General features: G+C 48.6%; 1 protein-coding gene across 1 annotated transcript in view; it reads right to left on the bottom strand.

Annotated features, from left to right (window-relative positions):
- LOC131215819 (cell adhesion molecule Dscam2) overlaps window positions 1-17,140 on the bottom strand; it is a 59,824-nt gene that overhangs the window by 35,076 nt on the left and 7,608 nt on the right. Inside the window, exons 2-4 of the mRNA XM_058210215.1 lie at window positions 9,753-9,874; window positions 5,994-6,115; window positions 3,786-3,844 (exon numbers count right to left, since the gene is read on the bottom strand). Coding sequence (XP_058066198.1) covers window positions 3,786-3,844; window positions 5,994-6,115; window positions 9,753-9,874 — 303 coding nt within the window. The remainder of the gene's footprint in view (window positions 1-3,785; window positions 3,845-5,993; window positions 6,116-9,752; window positions 9,875-17,140) is intronic.

Here is a 17,140-nt window from a genome sequence, read left to right as displayed (position 1 = left end):
AAATCGACAGCCCTGGCCGATGGAGGCGCCTGGTGCTTCAGCGGGTGGATGGCCATTTTGTATCATCCTCGCCTCTCGTCAACTTCACTTTGCTGTGGTGCATTACACGACTTTGGCCCTGTCTCCACACGCGTGGGTGTGTGCGCTATGGTGGTTTGTTTACGGACCAGAGTTTCCATTCCAGTTCGGTGTTAGTGTTTAAGTTCGTCGCCGCTTTAGTGTGTACGTGTGCGTTTGTGCGTTCGTCCTTCCCTCCCATGTATTGACGTTTGTTTTATCTTTCTTGCCTTAGCCACCCAGTGCAGGCACCCTGTGCTACCAGTACGGCGGCCCTCGCAGCCACACCACACTTTCACGGGTGGGGCGATGTTTTTAAAAGTACGTAAACCATAATAAACACATAAAAAGGCATAATTTATGGTGAAATGTTATCATAAAAAATCGTTAGACGTCGCCACAGTCCCGCGGATTCAGCTCTCTACTGGGCGTTGGGCCCATGGGTTTCGGAGGGGTGAGCCAAGCTCGTGGAGCGAAAAAACGGAACCCCAAATCCAGCATCACGAAGCCGAATGTAAACGGAGACGGCCAACCGAGGGCTGGAAGCTGCTTTTGGATGGCTTAAAGTTTAGCCGAGCCACGCTGGACTTGAAATTATGGCCTTGGAAGGTTGACGGCTGGTTTATAGTAATTTCACGGCCAGCGGTACGGTTGCCAGGTTCCGAGGCGGCCATTTTATTTTTGTTGTACTTTAATACGTTGGATTTCTTGTGGAACCGGATTTAATGTTCCTGTAACAAAGATCGGTGCTGTTTGCATACCTTTAGGCGAGCATGAAACTGCAGGTAGTGGATTGCCTACATCGAGGCGCAGAATTCGACAGCTTCGAGAACACAAACGGCGCCCAAAGCTGTATCATAATTAGACAGACTTCAAACCATTCTCCAACTGCTGTCATAAACAGTACCGGGCTCTTGTTCCATCTTCCTTGTTCTCCGGTAAACATCGCTTGCCTGGGCGGTGAGCTGAAAAATCGATTCCACCGGCTACAATAGCTCAAGGGGCCAGGCACTAACGGCGAGTCTCAAGATCACCCCTACAGGGCATTACAGCTTCAGCCCAAGGCCCCAGGGGCCAAACGTTCACGTTACATAACGCCACATCCATCTCGCTCCTCGCTCCGGCCATTCGCCATCACCATTAACCCTAATGAAAGCTTATCTTCAGCCCTTTCAGGCCGGCTGCCGGTAGGTCAGCCCCGTGAAACTGCTGATTGAAGCCAGCCTCCCGATCGCCGTGCTCGGGCATTCGAGAGGAAAAACTTTCAAAAACGGCCACACCACATTGTTATCTCGTCTTCGCCAGACCACGGCGTTGGTCCGGATTTGGGTCGATCGGTCGATGATTATCCGGCCCACCGAGGGCCTGCAACCTTAAGAAGTGGCTCCCTCACTCTCTCAGGAGAATTAGGCGCGCATTAGACCCACAAATGCTTTGGCCACGGTGCGTCCGATAAAGACCAAATTGGTGTTTGCACCATGAAAGCAAATGGTTGTTGGTTATATATTTTTTTATTAAACGAACCTTCGCCCCAAAACACATCCCCGGTAACACGGGCGGCAAAACGGAGCAAACGAAGTTGTTCTGCCACTCCACCCAAGGCCCGGCCGGCTCGGAAAGGTGAACCCACGGTTTTCAGCGATTTGCGTTTCGCTTTCTGTTTCTGCGTGACTCTTAACAGCTTTATCGGCTTTCTTTACGCTACCCAGAGCCAGTAGCGGCCACGCACGCAACGCCCGCGGTTATTGCCGTGGTAATCTTCATCACTACATTAGGCTGACAGTTTACATTATTACGCCAACACAGTAATGTGTGACAGCGTCCCGAACCAAACCAGCAACAAAAAATGGACGACGAACCCGGTGAGTGAAATAATTAACGAACGTGCGGCCTGACACGGGCAACAAATGCCACGTCGTGCGTTAGCCAAGCACACCACCAACGGCAACGAAAGGTGCTATGGTAAAAGGCCACGGCCATAGAACGGTCAACATGGCGAGCATGTGACATTTTAATACGCCGTTAAGCTTTTAAAAAGTTTCCCGCCGCACCGTGTATTTGGAAAGTGATTTTCCTTCAGCCTCGGTCTGGGGCTGGGGCGGGCGCGTAGGGAAATCAGCCATTAGCAGCCGGGCAGACACAAAGCTCCACGAAATGGGCGCCACGAAACGGAACGGAAATGGACATTTAAACGCTTTCACACCTGGCGTTTCAGGGTGCGCCGTGGCCATTGTGAAAATAAATCTTTCACACACGACGAACCCCGTGGGAGCCACCCGAAAGGGTGAAACTTGTCAGGGTAAGTAGTTCGCTTCGCACGTACGGTCGTCCCATCATTGTCACGTCTTTCAGTGCTCAGGCAGGACAGCGTCTAGCCTTTTCGAAGTTTCGACGAAGCAATCGGCTGGGCCGTGGGCCGAATGCGTGACAATCTTTTGTAACTGGCCAGCAATTACGATAATTGTTTGTGCGAATTCCGTACCCCGTTACGGTCTGTGCGAATAGAGGCTCACAATGTGCTCCCACTTCCTATTGTTCCGTGGCTACCTCATTAAAAACTCGCCTCTTGAACGAGTTCTATTTGTTTCATAAAGCGATTCACGACCGCAGCAACTCGCCCACTCGGTCCAGAATGATCCTCGCTCAGAATGAGTGAAACTAATTTAAGAAAGAGAATGGATACAACAGGGCTGATTGTGCCGCAGCCGTTGTGAAATAAACGGGTCTATTTGTTTTACTCGGGAATGAAAAAGTTTGTATTCTGATCGATCGGGAAACAGGAACTCGATTAAAATTAGTGCAATGCATTGGAGCGTTGGCAACAGATGAAATGAAACTTTTTCTTAGAAAAGGATCATCCGATTAGCTTGCTTTCCTCCAACCCAATCAATGGCGGATTATTGATTAAAATTTGATTCAAATCCTCTTAATTGATCCGAACGAAGCCTCTATTGTAACGGATGTCGCTTTGATGCAGCGCAGCTTCCGAACGCCATCAAAAACTTTTATTTCTATCGTTCCCATTTGTTGGCGAGAGAAGTGTCAAAGGATTCGCTTCTTTTGTTGGTGCCATGCCCGGGGAACTGAACGCAAAATCTCATTATTCCACTTCCGTTTCCGGTAACCTGTATGTCAATCTTTGAAGGACGCACCCCTGTTCTACGCGCACGCGAAGTGTCATTCGCGGCATACACGTCAATTGCAGGGCCACAATTTATGGAACTTTGGCACTTGCCATCCCTCAGCTAAGTAAATAACGTGAGCAGCGGAAGTGTGCATAATTCTGCTTGAAACTAAAAAGTAGTCGGACAGGGCAAACGAGTTCTGCGGGGCTGCAGGCAAATTCGCCGGCTGTCGAAAGTTCTCCGACCCATTACGGTCACCTGCTAATGAGTTTCTTAATGAGGAGCAAGTTGACGAACCACCGGCTCGCGGGGGTTACAAAAAAATAAGTTCGTCATGATGAAAATGTCCCCCGAGCGCAGCACAAGGAGTTATTTAAACTTTGTCCCTGCCTCCGTACCGATGCTGGGCGGATATGCTCACACGTAACAGAGTGGTTGTGGTTAGAAAACTCCAAAGACACCGTATACAGCTAAAACATAACGTCAGTTGGTGTAATGGATTGCATCGTGCGTAAGCTGCATAACCGGATCGATCGGACCACTTGCTCGTCGGTAAATTAATCTTCCCGCACTCGCCCGCTGACACAGAGTTTGAAAACTTACCTCCTTTCACGTGTACCTCCCGGCTCAGCACAGTACCGACTAAGTTTTTTAATTTACATCTGCAGATGAAAGTAGAGGAAAACAACAAAGAGACCAGAAACAATTCATTAGAGCGAACAACAGCGCAAGAAGAGCATCGTTAGAGGGCAAACCGAGGCAGGAAATAACGAAGAAAGTAAAAATAAGATGTGGTAGAAAAGCGAACAATCGCCTATCGGCGAGCCGCGGCTGGAATTTAATTAAAAACTTGAACGCGTTCTTACGGAGCAAAGGCAGATAGAAAGACGGGCCGACCGCTACCGACCGCACTGCGGTCGTAGACTTCCGCCTTAGGGGTTTCCTACTTGTCCGGCTGGGCACTCTGTCCGATGCACACCGCAATAGCTTCCTGATAGATCCTCGATGTCTATCTCTTATTCGGGCTAGGGAAATGGTCAACTTCCTGTCAAGCTAATTACTACTCAACCCTCGAACAAGCTGCCTCGTCTTGATCAATGTGCCGCAAATTGTGTTTGATAATCGATTAGAACTACAAAGTCACGAACAAATATTACTAAAAGGGCCGTTGGAATCGTTTGAAATTTCGAAAGGGGCAAACATGGTTGAGTTCATAACAAAAGGGGACAAATTTTATCAAATCTTTAAAAAAGAAGAGATAAAATTATTAAAATATCACATTAATCTTAAAAAGAGGCATCTCCACTAATGGACGACTCTCCAAACGTCTTTTTGTGGTGCAAGAGGCCTGGCTTTCGTCGATAAAGCGAGATAGAGAGAGAGAGAGAGAGACAGAGAGAGCGGTAACATAAATTATGGCACCCACAATGAAAACGCACACAATGAACGGGCTGCCTGCGAGCCTTTGAAATTCTCACAAAATCCGTTTCAAACATGCTGAATAGGACAGGAAGTTATTAAAAAACGAAGGTTGGTGTGTTCGGTGCGGCCATTGTCACCCTGGAAGCTTTGTGGTTTCCTGATAATTTGTTTATTGCACATTTTAACCATCAACGAAATCCTTTGCCCAAATGTTGTGCTTTAGGCCGGCTGGCAATTAAAGTGGCCAAAGTTAAATTATTCGGCTGGTGGACTCTTTCATGGACCCTGGGCCAAATTTATCTCCGACGACATTCCCTACACCGAAGGAAGTTATCTTTCATTTTCGTTATCAAACGGCCACCGAAATTTCGCAACTCTTCGAGCGGCACTTTCCGAGCGCCTGCGGCGCTGAACGCCAACAATTTACAGCACCCCCCCAAAATGGTCGTTGTATGAGTGCCATCCTGGTATTTTCCGGGTTTGAGTCCTCTGCCTTGTGGACCACGTTGGCCAAGAACGGAAAATGAAGGAAAAGGAATAAACATTCCAAATGACGATAATGATGGCAAATCGGACAAAGAAAATCTGCACTGACAAGGTGTAGCTACCCGATGGTGGTCCGCCCGCTCTCCGCTCTGTGTGTGGTTGTGGATGCTATTGTGGTTTGGCTTGTAGTTTGCAAATATTCTTCCAGACATTTCGCCCCGACCCGGGAATGGTCGGCTTGTGCGGCTAACGTCAAGGAACTCCGTCCAAAGTATGTCCTTCGAAACGGAACCCAAATGGGCGGAAAAATAGAACCAAACGCTGGGCGGTGGGGTGTTTGTGAGTGGGTGGGTGGGAAAAGAAAGAAAAATTCCTCCACAGTATCCTGCCACCGGAGGCACCCACCCAAGGAGATTGTCATTTCCAGGTGACGCACCGTTTGAAGAAAGCAAGGACTTTTTATCCTCTTAGCTGCGGCAGGGCTCCGTCCCAACCGCGGAACGGTTTGGATCTGAAGTCTTCCGGAATGTTCCTCCGGTGTTCACCACCGTCTTAGTCTGCTGCTTCCACGCCGTGTGGCACATTTTTGTCACGGTCCCTTGCCCCGCTCGGCTAGTGGTTATGTGGACCTTATGCATCTGACATTTGCATATTGCGATGATGTTGCGGAGAGGGCCAGAAATCAGTTTTCATGGTCCCCTGCAGACGAAGTAACGACCGAAAAAAGCCGGATAATTGCGAGAAGTACTGCGGCGGCCACAGAGTCGCACCAGACTACAGGAAGTGAAATTCAGAACCGCGCTACGGACTGACCGAAGGAAAGTGTAACGTAAAATAAGCAGGGAGGGAGAACGCAAAGGCCCTCAGCAAAGGAGCTGCCGGGGCGAGGGCGGGACGACTTACCTATACACTGTGGAGTGAACTTCGTGGCGAAATTTGTCCGCAGAAAATGGGTAAAAAATCAGACTTCCGTTCGGCAGCGTGTAGACCAGCTCGTGGTTGGTGGTCGCTACCGACCATTCGACCTGCAAGTGACAAATTGGGTGTGTTAGAGAGTGACAAATCGACCGATGCAAAGGGAGAGGGATAGCGAGGAATTCGGCAACAACAAAAAAACAGGAAGAAAATTCAAACATCCAAGGACCTCGTTTGTTTGACGAACGACATCAAACGGGTTCCGTCTTTCGGTACGAAACCACCGAGGCACCACCGCAAGGCACGATGGGATGATGGAACTTTTCGGCGCTCCGTTTCGCCTGAAATATGATAGCGCGCACTGGAATGATGGTCCATAAGCCGCGGTTGTATTTGCCAAGGACGAGAGGGAAGGAGTTTTATTTTATTCACTCTATTTACTTCTCCTAATATGATTATCGTTAGAGGAAACCTCAGAAAGTTTCTTGCAACTCCAATGGGCGAAAAAATGTTGGAAAGTCACGCTAATAATCTACGTACGGAAAGTAACGACATAGCCATCCATCAGGCATATCTATTCCTTTGATCACTGAAGAACAGTTTTAAGGAAAACCAGGAAGGTTATACTGATTGCTTCAGTGTCTTTCACTTATGTCGCCATTCAGAGAGGTCAATTTATAGAGGATAAGTCTTCCTTCACCAAAATTATGATTACACTATTGCAGCGGTCAGATAGAATACCCATTACACATTTACTGGTCCATCCGCTGTCCAGAAGGGTGTTGCAGAAACAAATGTTAATCGCATCGCAAATGGAAGTTCAACCGTGACAAACCGTACCACGTAGCGTCATCACTTACAGGCCCCCCAAAATAGCAATCACACCAAGCAGCTACACCATGCTTGCCTCCCAAAGTGCGTTCTACGAAAAATCATCGTGCGTTCGAATGCGAGCGCCTTTCGCCGTGCTGGCGACGACGGGTTAATCCTTCCGGGCAATAAAGACACATCGACGCTCGACCCTAATGATTTCTAATCCAGCACGTACCGAATGAGATTAATCAAAATTGCCAATCGTGTTTGCAAGGTTGCAACCACGGGCATGGTTCGCTGGCGACGTCCGGAAAGTTGGTTACGTGCCCTTCGTGCCATCGCTCTTTGCTGCTGCCAACGACACGCGTTCGGCGAAGAAACAACGAACGAGCGAACATGATCGTTTATGGTTATGATGATGATGACGATGTCCTGGGGTGGGGGGAGATGGCCAGAATTCGGGCCCGGCCACGAACCGATTGCGTGACCGAAATTCGTTTCCGCAAGGAAAACCCTAAGGCAAGGTAGCCTACATGTTGCTCCGCGTTGAAAGGGAAAGGATGAGCCAAGATTTACACGCCACATCCCAGCCAACGTGCCGCTCGTGGGGTTGTAATCCTTTACACGGAATCACGTTGTATTTTTTGTACTTTCCGGATAGACCCGGTTTTTACCCTTCCCGATTGAATTAAATAATCCTTCGCCACATAATCATCACTTTCAATCGTTGGCGTCGTCTTCAAGAATCCGTCCGAAGTTTCAGTCGACAACCGGTCGTTTTATTCTCGCCTGACTCTGGTAGTCGATATATGAAAATGTCGTTCACCGTTCGCCAAGAAGAATGGAAACGATGGAAAATTCCGATTCAACAATTACGCTGAATCAATCGATGCCGAAGGAGCCGAGAGAAGCTTGGAGCTTAGCTCTCCCACAAGGTGCGTCCCCAGCACAGGATGGACCCGGGACACAGCCAGCTAAAAAGAACTTCCGCTTTTCCTACTCCAGGGAATAAATCACGAAACCGAGAAAGGCAACGGAGCCAAGGAAATGGCTGCCTTCCCAGTCACGTACGGCGATGAGAAGAAAATTAATAGGAAATTATTGTCGTCAATCAATCGAAGGATTAAAAGGATGGGGCCCCCAGGATCGTGTTCCCGGAACACTGAGCTCGGCGAACCGTTGGTTCTTCGTTCAGCAGACGGGTCCATTGCGTATGTATGTGTGTCTGATGGTGGCAGTCATTTACACGATCGCTGCAGGAAATAGCATCCTCGCTCGTCTTCTTCAAGACGACCCCGTTATCTGCACGTGAAGGCTGTGGAGACGACGTCGACTTCGAGCAAAAGTTTTGCGACTGATTTTTGCATTTCTGGCTCCCGACACGTCCTGCCTTTCCGGAACGAGGCCACTGCCGCGCCGAGGGCGGATGGTGTTTTTGCAATTTTAATTGAAACTGCAAGACAACCGGGGAGCGGTCCGTTTAATCCCATCGAATGGCCGGTGTGCCGTCAGCAGAAGCTGGAAAATCCGAGGTCCGAGATAATCCACAAAGCCCTGGGAGAAAATGAGGCACAGAAAGCATGAACCTTTTGTTTGCGAGCTCTTTTAGACAGGAAGGAATCAGCTCCTTACGCCCCATAGCTTAGGTAAAAGGACAGCTTTCGGGGTTATTATTACTTCCCTTTGGCATAATGGTTTAATTGAAGTTTTCTCATCGATTTCCTGGAAGATCTCTTTTTACCGTACCAATAGTCCCATTCGCAGGTATTGGCAACTTAAAACAAATCAGAGTAAACACAACTAAGATGGTACATTCAAATACTGCCAATTTTTACATTCCATTTTTCGGATAAGACGTCCTAAAATAAGTTCGCCCTTGAATGAGCACATCTGATGTTTTGTGCTCTGATCGACTCCAGGGAGTTTTATTAATTACCACAAAAATACCAAGAACTTTGTGATGGATTTGGACACGCACGCAAAATATAATACCCGATTTTGGGCTATTCATTTCAATTTACGGTGTCCACAGTATTTTGTGTACGCTGCGTTGCGGTGTTGTAAATTGTGTAAATTGGAACTGTGAACTGTTTTAATGCTGACTTCAACGAAGTGCACTTATTTGAACTTTATCGCATGTTTTTCAATCATTTCTAACTATGAAAGACGTTCGCTAACTACCATTTTATTCATTTTCGCCTTTTCATTAATACGGATGATTTGATATCATAATTAGCTTAACCAATCATAATATGGTAGAATTTTTTCAACTAATGTTTTTAATTTTTTTCAAAGCAATGGCAGCATGTTATTATGGCCAATCCAATCCGAACGAACGAATAACAAAGTATTTGATATCGTTAAGACTTGACGATTTTATCACAAGAAAATATTTAAATGTAAAAAAGTTAAAAGTAGCAACAATATAAACAATATATCGAAAACCGTTGAATGCTGCAATGCAAAACAACATGGCGTCGAACGGAATGGGTGCGCCTTGGTTACACACTCGCAACAGAAAATGTGTAGAAAATGATAAATGATCACCTCACAGCAAACATGCAAAAAGCAGATGAGTTTCGGGCAAATTTCCCACAACTTCAAAGCAAACTTTCCATCAACCTTCAACAGCCTCGGCAGGCCGGTCGGGCGGGACGAATGATTTCGACGAATCCCGGGTTCCGCCGCTTTCCACGTGATCCTCTGCTTTTACGAAATGATTTAATATCGTAACATATAAATTCATAAATCAACCGTAACGCTACCGCGCCATGTAATAGATACCTCTTTTTGGATGAGTCGTTTCTTTTCGCTCCATCGTCTTTTTTTGCGCTTTTCGTGTAACAAATAAGGGACATCGGGAGAGGTTGGATGGTAACGGAGTGGGAGCTCTCCGGAGAGTGTGTGCCCACAGCTCCCTGCCCCAATACTTACGTCCGGTGCGGGGCTGCCATGGCCGGTGCAGTCGATGACGCCACCAGAGTTGTTGGAAAACTCTACCTTGTACGGTGGTTCGCCCAAGAATACTGGTCCCTGGAGATCGAGCAGGATGACGCCTGAGTGAAAGAGAGAGAGAGAGAGAAAGTGTGCAAAGACGTTAGAAAGTTAAAAAACGATGAACGGTGCCATTGGCAGGACGAAGCGCCACCGCCAGTGCCACGGTTCGCGTTGCGCGTTTTTCCCGGCGACAAAAACGACGGGAATTTTCTGGTGCTGTCGAGCTGGTACCACGCCAAAGGAAAATTCCTCTCTCGTCGCCATAATGGCTCAATTTGCAAATGGTTACCCTTTCCTCCCGGTGCCCCTCGACGCCCTTTCCCCGTCCCGTCACAAGTGGCCAGAGGTAAGAAAAATTGGTGCCTTTATAAAAAGGATACATAACCACCCACCCCATTAGGCGACGGCGCAGATGTCATCTGCCGTCGCCGGGAGCTCCGAGGCGGAATGGAAAACTTACACCGCGCAAGTAACTTTGCATGCGGGAGAGTGAGAAATGGTCACAATCACCATGTCACCGTGGGGGCCACCGGGACCCGCCGGGGGACGGCCGGGCGTTGCATCAATTCCATTAGCCGACTCCTGTCGCATAGTGCGCGAAACAATAGACTATCATTAATAATTTATTTCCCGTCGTCAAGGTGTGGAGTGCCCGTACCCCCAAGGCACCCACAGCAGACACATCACCCTGCCACCTCCCATCCTGGCAACTTCACTTTACTCTCCCGGAACCGGAACCGGTTGTAGAGTGTAGTGTACTGAAACCGCGCTGCGCTCGAGGAATGTCGAATGGCTCGCCGGAACTTGGAGCTGTGGAGATCCTCTGGGGCGCACCACCTCCACAGAGGGCGCCACTGTCGGCGGAGGCGACAAATTCCTCGTTATGAAATATATTTTGCCATAAATCAGGTTCTCCGGGCCAGGTAAGCTGCGAGCCGGTTTTCGAGACCTAGTCCAACCCAGACCAACTTTCGACCAACAGACCACAGAACATGTCACATCACCCGGGAGTGTGGTGGTGGTGGAGGCTACTGGTTGTTCCAGACTTCCACGTTTTACGGCTGTCCACGGTGTGCTGGGAAAGTTTCTGACCAAGCTCAAGTGTTGCGGCGCTCGGGACGCTCAGGAATTCCAGATTATTTACATTCTTGAAGCCCACTCCGAGCATATTCACACTCCGTGGCGAACGAGAATCTCTTCTCGGGGTTTTTTGAACTCCATTTTCCGGTTCTGGCAACCCCGGCGTACCCTGCGGCGATACCATCTACGACCGGTCGCGGTTCCGTTGGAGGTTCCCATAGTTGGGCAGCGCCTGACGATGCCGGCCGCAGGGTACGAAAATTGGAACATCCACCAGACACAGTCCGGCTACGTGAGTACATGGTACGGGGGCGACTTTACCACGACACCGTGTTTGAGGACATCAATTTCCCGTGCACGGTGCTTTCGCCTCGGTTCTCGGTCACCACCCGGGCGACCGGTTTGTGGTCGTTCCGCCAGGTTCGGGCTTCCGGGTGAAGTGAAAATCGAATCGAACGGCGTGGCAAACCCCCGTGGCCGCTGTCGGTCCACCGGACCATTTCCAGCTTCCCAGATAAGGCGATTGAATAAAAATGAGGATATTACTTGCTGGCCGCCCGGAGGGTACCGTAAGCTGTTCTCAGGAGGGCGGCCACGGCCAACGATGGCGAAGGCTTAAGAAGGTAGCCACCGATACATTTGGCCACATTTCTGTGTCGCCTTCTTCGCCGCAAGACAACAGACCCCCGGAATCATAAGGGTGCGCCGCCTTGAAATCGAACAATATTTGTCAAAGTAGCGCACTCGAAGCAACGGAATAATACGGTGTGCCAGGTCCGGGCCCTGGTAAGCCCCGGGAACCGCCCGTGCGCCCGGTGACAGCCGTACACCGTAAAGGATCGAGAGTACACCATTCGATATATTGCAGCGCTTACGAGATTATGGATTTCGGGTTCGGTATGAAATACACAAGTCTCTCGACGAGTGTGTGCCGAACAAAACTCCCCTCTAATCGGCGATGCGGCGCACGTAGCCTTTGTTTAGTGCTCTACGAGGAGATATAACCGTAAAGCGGAAACACCCTGTGCCACGGTACAGATAATCGGTTTCGGGTTGTTGCGTACTTCAAGACATGTTTTCGAACACATTTTCTGCTCGCTGGTGGCATGTTTTCCTAGCAAGACGCCTTCTTTCAGCGCTCGCTGGGCTCGCTTTCTGAATTACTGTCGCTCTCTGCTCATCACTTAGGGCATCATCAACAAACGTTTGCTAATCGGCCCTCTCGAAGGAATTTCTCCTCCGGAACATCCGGCAGGAATGCCTTCACCGGCAAGCGTTTGCCCTGAACTGGTGCAGTAGTCAGATCCTGGCCGGCGATTGGCAACGAGTCCCCGGAGAAATCACTTTGATTGGTCGCTCGCCATCTTTCTCTCTCTTTCTTGCCCTCGGTGTCTGTGTCGTAGACTAGCGATTCCCAGGTGATCTTCGTTCGCCTAAACGAGCCAACCATTACAGGAGAGTAACGTACGGTGGCAAAGGAAACAACCCCACATGGCTGAACATTTCTCTCGATTCTTCGAGTCCCTGGCTCAGCCGGTCAGTTTCCGAGTTACTTTTGTCCCAAATTGTTGGCTCCATCTGGAAATTGTTTCGGAGTTTCTTAGCCATTTTGATTTGTACTTTTATTTGGTTTGTTTATAGGTTTTTCCCAGCTAAGTACCATTTTAACACATTTGTAACAAACTTTACTTTGAACACTTCGACTTACACGGTTCAAATTATTAACAATATAGAGATTAGAAAAAATGAAAACTTGGAAGTATTCAAAATGAATTAATTGAATTATTGCCAAATGACTAGGATCCAATTCACTCGACTTATCTGACTGACTGATCCTACTCGACTGATCAATAAAAATATGTGGAAGAACTTTTAGTGCGACCTAACACTGCTCCAGGACTGAGTTTCGGAAGCCTTCAACTAAAGGTAGTCGGTAAGACTCAAACGAACCGATCACGTCGCCCAGGGCTGCTCGATGCCTGTTTTTCGTTTGCCGTCAATTCCTACACACAGCACACATACACTGCCAATCAAAGAATTGGTCCGATTGAAAAGTAGTAAATCGTCGGAAAGCGATACTGTCCCGCGGGCCAAACCAGTGGTGATGGTGAAATTGTACAATAAACTTTCTTCCCGCGGGAGTTGCCCGAAAGGAGCCACCGCAACAACGAAAAAATATCCCACTCAGCCAAATACACATGCGAACCAGAAGCGGAAGTGGCGGGCTGGCTCTCGGTGACGGAACCGGTCTTCCGTGGAATTCCGTAAACCCAACTTTTGTGTTGCGAAGAATGAATCGAAACGAATCCACCCCAAGTCTAACAATCCCGGTTCCGATTTGTGTGGCAATCGAATCGAAAATGGAAAACGCTAGAAAGGTTCCCGCCGCAACCCGCCGGGAAACTCGGGCAACGAAGCACAAAACGGCAGACCAGTAAAATCGAAATGGAGCAAGAAAACCAGAAGGCAGACAATGAGCGAGAGAAAGAGAGAGAGAGAGACTGGGCTAAGGACCTGTGTAAAATAGAAACGAAACAGAAAAAAAGGCTCATTGTGGTCGCAATAAGTACTGCTTAAATGTACGGCGCTTACAACTCCCATCTTTTCACTGCCAGATTGGTGGCCCGGGAAAACAACACCCACCCACCCAACGCCCAAATGGTGCTAGAAAAATGGTTGGAAATTCAGTTTCGGGCTGTTTATTTTATGAAGTTATCAAACCCGGGCGCCGAGTCAGCCAGTCGATCCGGAATCGATCGTGGGCGCCAACGGTGGGTGCAGCTCGCAGCTCCGAGTTGGGCGCACAAAAAGGGGCCAAAGGAAACCATCGGACCACTTTTTCCATTTTCCATCGCCGGGCCAGTAATGGTGCAGTGCCATTTTTTTGTGGCCAGAGTAATTCACTTGTTTTTCGCCCAAAGAGCCGGCGGGTGAAGCAACCACAGAACAAGCTTTACAGCAGCCGGACACGGGGGCGGAGAAAGAGGACGGAAATGCCGTATCGGTATGTTGCCACACCCCCCCGGGCGCCATTGTACACCCGTCGTGCCATCGGAACGCTGTGAATGTTGGCCGTCTTTGGCGCAGCCCGCACACGAGCTCCTTTTCGCTCGCCGGAAATAAACAGGCAACGCTTCTGCTTTTGTGATGAAACGGAAAACCGATGGCGCGAGCAACGACATCAGCAACTTTGCGCAACGAGCTTGTTGTTTGATCAAAAGTTTTCCTCCATTCAGCTGGTGGTCGCTTTCCCGATACGTAAATCTGCCCTTCAGCCAACCCGCTCGCCGGTGCAATCCCATCGCCGGCGAGCTTCGGCAAATTGTTACTTGCGAAGGTCAGCGCAGCAGGAATGTGCCAACGACTGATCCTCCGCCAGCCACGATAACGCTAATAATGATATCAACAGCTCCGTCATTTCTCTGCCGAACTTTGTTGGGAATGTTTCTGCGGAATGTTTTCTGCGAATCCGAAACCTACCCTACGCAAAGTTCTGCACACCAAATTGGCGGAAAACTTTGATGCCGATACCGATGCCGGAGCCACAGTCAGCGAAAAAGTTCGTCCGCTTCCCGACGTAATTTTATCGTTCGTCCGAACGCCAGATTTGTGCATCATCAATCGGTGGTTCCGGACAAACGCGAGGAACACACAAACAACTCATACGGAAAAGGAATCGTCTTAAGATCGACGTGCCATGATAAGAGATAAGACGGAGTCACAGACTGTTGTTGAAGCGTTTGCCGCTGCCCGTTGAAGTTTCTGGATTGCTGATAAGGTTGGGATTGTGACCGAGCTGCGCGTGGAACCGGCGCTCTCGTCGTTGATTGCTGGTAAACAACGAACTCTGGCTCCTTCTGATAAATGCTGGGATTTTGATGTTTCTTCGTTCCTAATAAGCGGAATGTCAATCAAATTTCTGTAGATGGAGATTGGGCGGTAATCAGCCGAAGTCAACTTAAAACACAGTTTAAATATTCTTCGACGAGCACAAGAAACAATTCATTCATTCAAATATGCAAGACTGATAAAAAACCGAAGTCACCTTTCTGTACCTTTAATGAATAAGGTTAAACACAGAAAAACAGAGCGATAGTTGAGCACACATCCAGCTAACTTTTGCACGCGGTTGTTGTTTGGTCAGCGCGAAAAATCCTGCTCAGACAAACTCAACAACAGCTGCGTTTTTCCAGCCCAAGAGTTCCCTAGAATCCTTATCCCAGAAATGCTTTTCTCGTGGCCAAAAAAAAGGACGACTCTCAACGAAACGGCGCTATCATCGCGTACGTGGCTCGACCGTGTCCACGGTGAAATGCGGAAAATCCAGTCCAGGATCGCCAGGAAAGCATATGATGAAACATTCATCCACTCTTGACTTTCGCCAGAGCATTTCATGTATTTTCCCGACCCGTACATGTTGGCCCTAGAGCACCGCGCTTGTGTTCCGCCGAGTGTGTTGAAGTTTGTAGCGTTTGTTTGTTGGCTTTGCGTTTCGTTAGTTTCTCAGCACCGTTCGGAGGAGTTCGTGGAAAACGTCGACGCAAAAATATCTCTCTCCGATCCTCGGGGAACCGTCGTACATCCCCACACAGGCGGCCACGGTTGGATGGTGCCAAACACAATTTTCACTATAAATTATGATAATGTTTGGATTACTGTTCTCTCCGGCCCCGTATGTTGGCACTATGATACCAGGGGTGCCAGTTGGATGCAGGGCAGCTAAAGGAGCTCTGTCCCATTCCGCGATGGACGGCAACCGGAAGAATACGACAAAGAAGAAGCATGGAAAAGACCCCAACCATCACTCGCAGTCCTATTTGCATAAAGTACTTCATTTGTATTTAAATATGATTATGATTCCCTTTTGATTCCCGTGAAGCCTTGGCTCAGCATGACCGGCATCAGGACGAATGTGAAATTATTTTTCCATTTTTTTCCCCACAAACACACAATCTCGCGTTGTTGATGTTTATTTCATGTGGCTCTGTCTGAAAACCTGAAACATGGCTCAAACTTACACACTTTCTACATTTCACTACTTTCGTTGGTCGCTTTGCATCGGCGAGCTTGGCCACGGTGAAGCACTGTCACATATAAATTGAAAACAGATTACGGTTGCCGCGACGAAGCACCGCTTCGTGAGTTTAATGTAGTGAAAAGTTGCAAACGGAGACTAAATTAAATTCCGCCCACCCGACAATCTGTTTGGAACATAATTATCCGATGTAGGGTTGTTTTCATTGCATTTTCGCTTCACCCAAAACCAACGGCCAATTCGTGCAGCACTCTGTGCTATGATACGAGTCGTGCCGAGCAGTATAAATATGAAAATGTTATTCTATGCCCTGAAAGCGCGAAAGTTTTTTTTTTCGATCTCTCTCGCCGACCGGATATGCGCCGCTACCAAACGGAATACGGGAATACGCAACGATACGCAGTCCGGATTCGCACAAAAATGCAAACTAGGCTGTGTAGTCAGCATTATTGATATAAGGTCTAATGCTGGAAAGAAGCCGCCAGAGAGAAACTTTTTCCAACTCCGGAAACGGGAAATCTAACGCTAGGCGCTGGCAAAGCATGATCAGCTTTTAATTGACTTAACGGGCCGGTGCTCGGTGTGCTCGTTTCCAGTGCGCTCGGGCACCGAGAAAAACCGAATGCGCTGCACTTTCAGCGAATTCGCAACTTTTTGCCCCACCAGATAAGGGCTACAAGCAAACAACGCCGTAAGAGCTTGCCAATTCCACTCTACATTCGATGTTCAACAAACCGACCCTCCAAAAACCGAGCGAAAGCAGTTTAAAATAGTCATAAAATATGCACCAATTTTACCGGCCCGGTTTTGCAATCAAAACCCTCTTATCAGTGGCATTTTACCGTTTTGCTTGAAGTATCCTCGTCCCTGATTCCCAAAGCAACGGCAGGTCGCCACCGTAACGCTGGAAGCGTAGGGATTCCTTGGTCCCCAGCAATGCCCTCAATGACTTTGACATCTGTCACTCCTAATATAGCGATTCAGGCTCCGCCGACCGACTAATCTGCCGGCGTTGCGCCGGTTACCGTCCGGTCCGGTCTCTAATCGACATTGAGTGACATTTTGTAACGGGATTTTGCCCACATTTTGTCCAAGAAAACCGGCACCGGCAACTACGATGACGACGGCGGCGTAATTAACGAAACGCCCTACGAAAGTGCTAAATTGAGTTTCCCTCCAAAGTTAGTTTAATTTATTTACAACACAAAGC

The sequence above is a fragment of the Anopheles bellator genome, chromosome 1 (genome assembly GCF_943735745.2).
Source record: "Anopheles bellator chromosome 1, idAnoBellAS_SP24_06.2, whole genome shotgun sequence".
Classification (NCBI taxonomy): Eukaryota; Metazoa; Arthropoda; class Insecta; order Diptera; family Culicidae; genus Anopheles; species Anopheles bellator.
The sequence above is the reverse complement of the archived record's forward strand: the minus strand, read 5'-3'. Positions and strand labels throughout refer to the sequence as shown.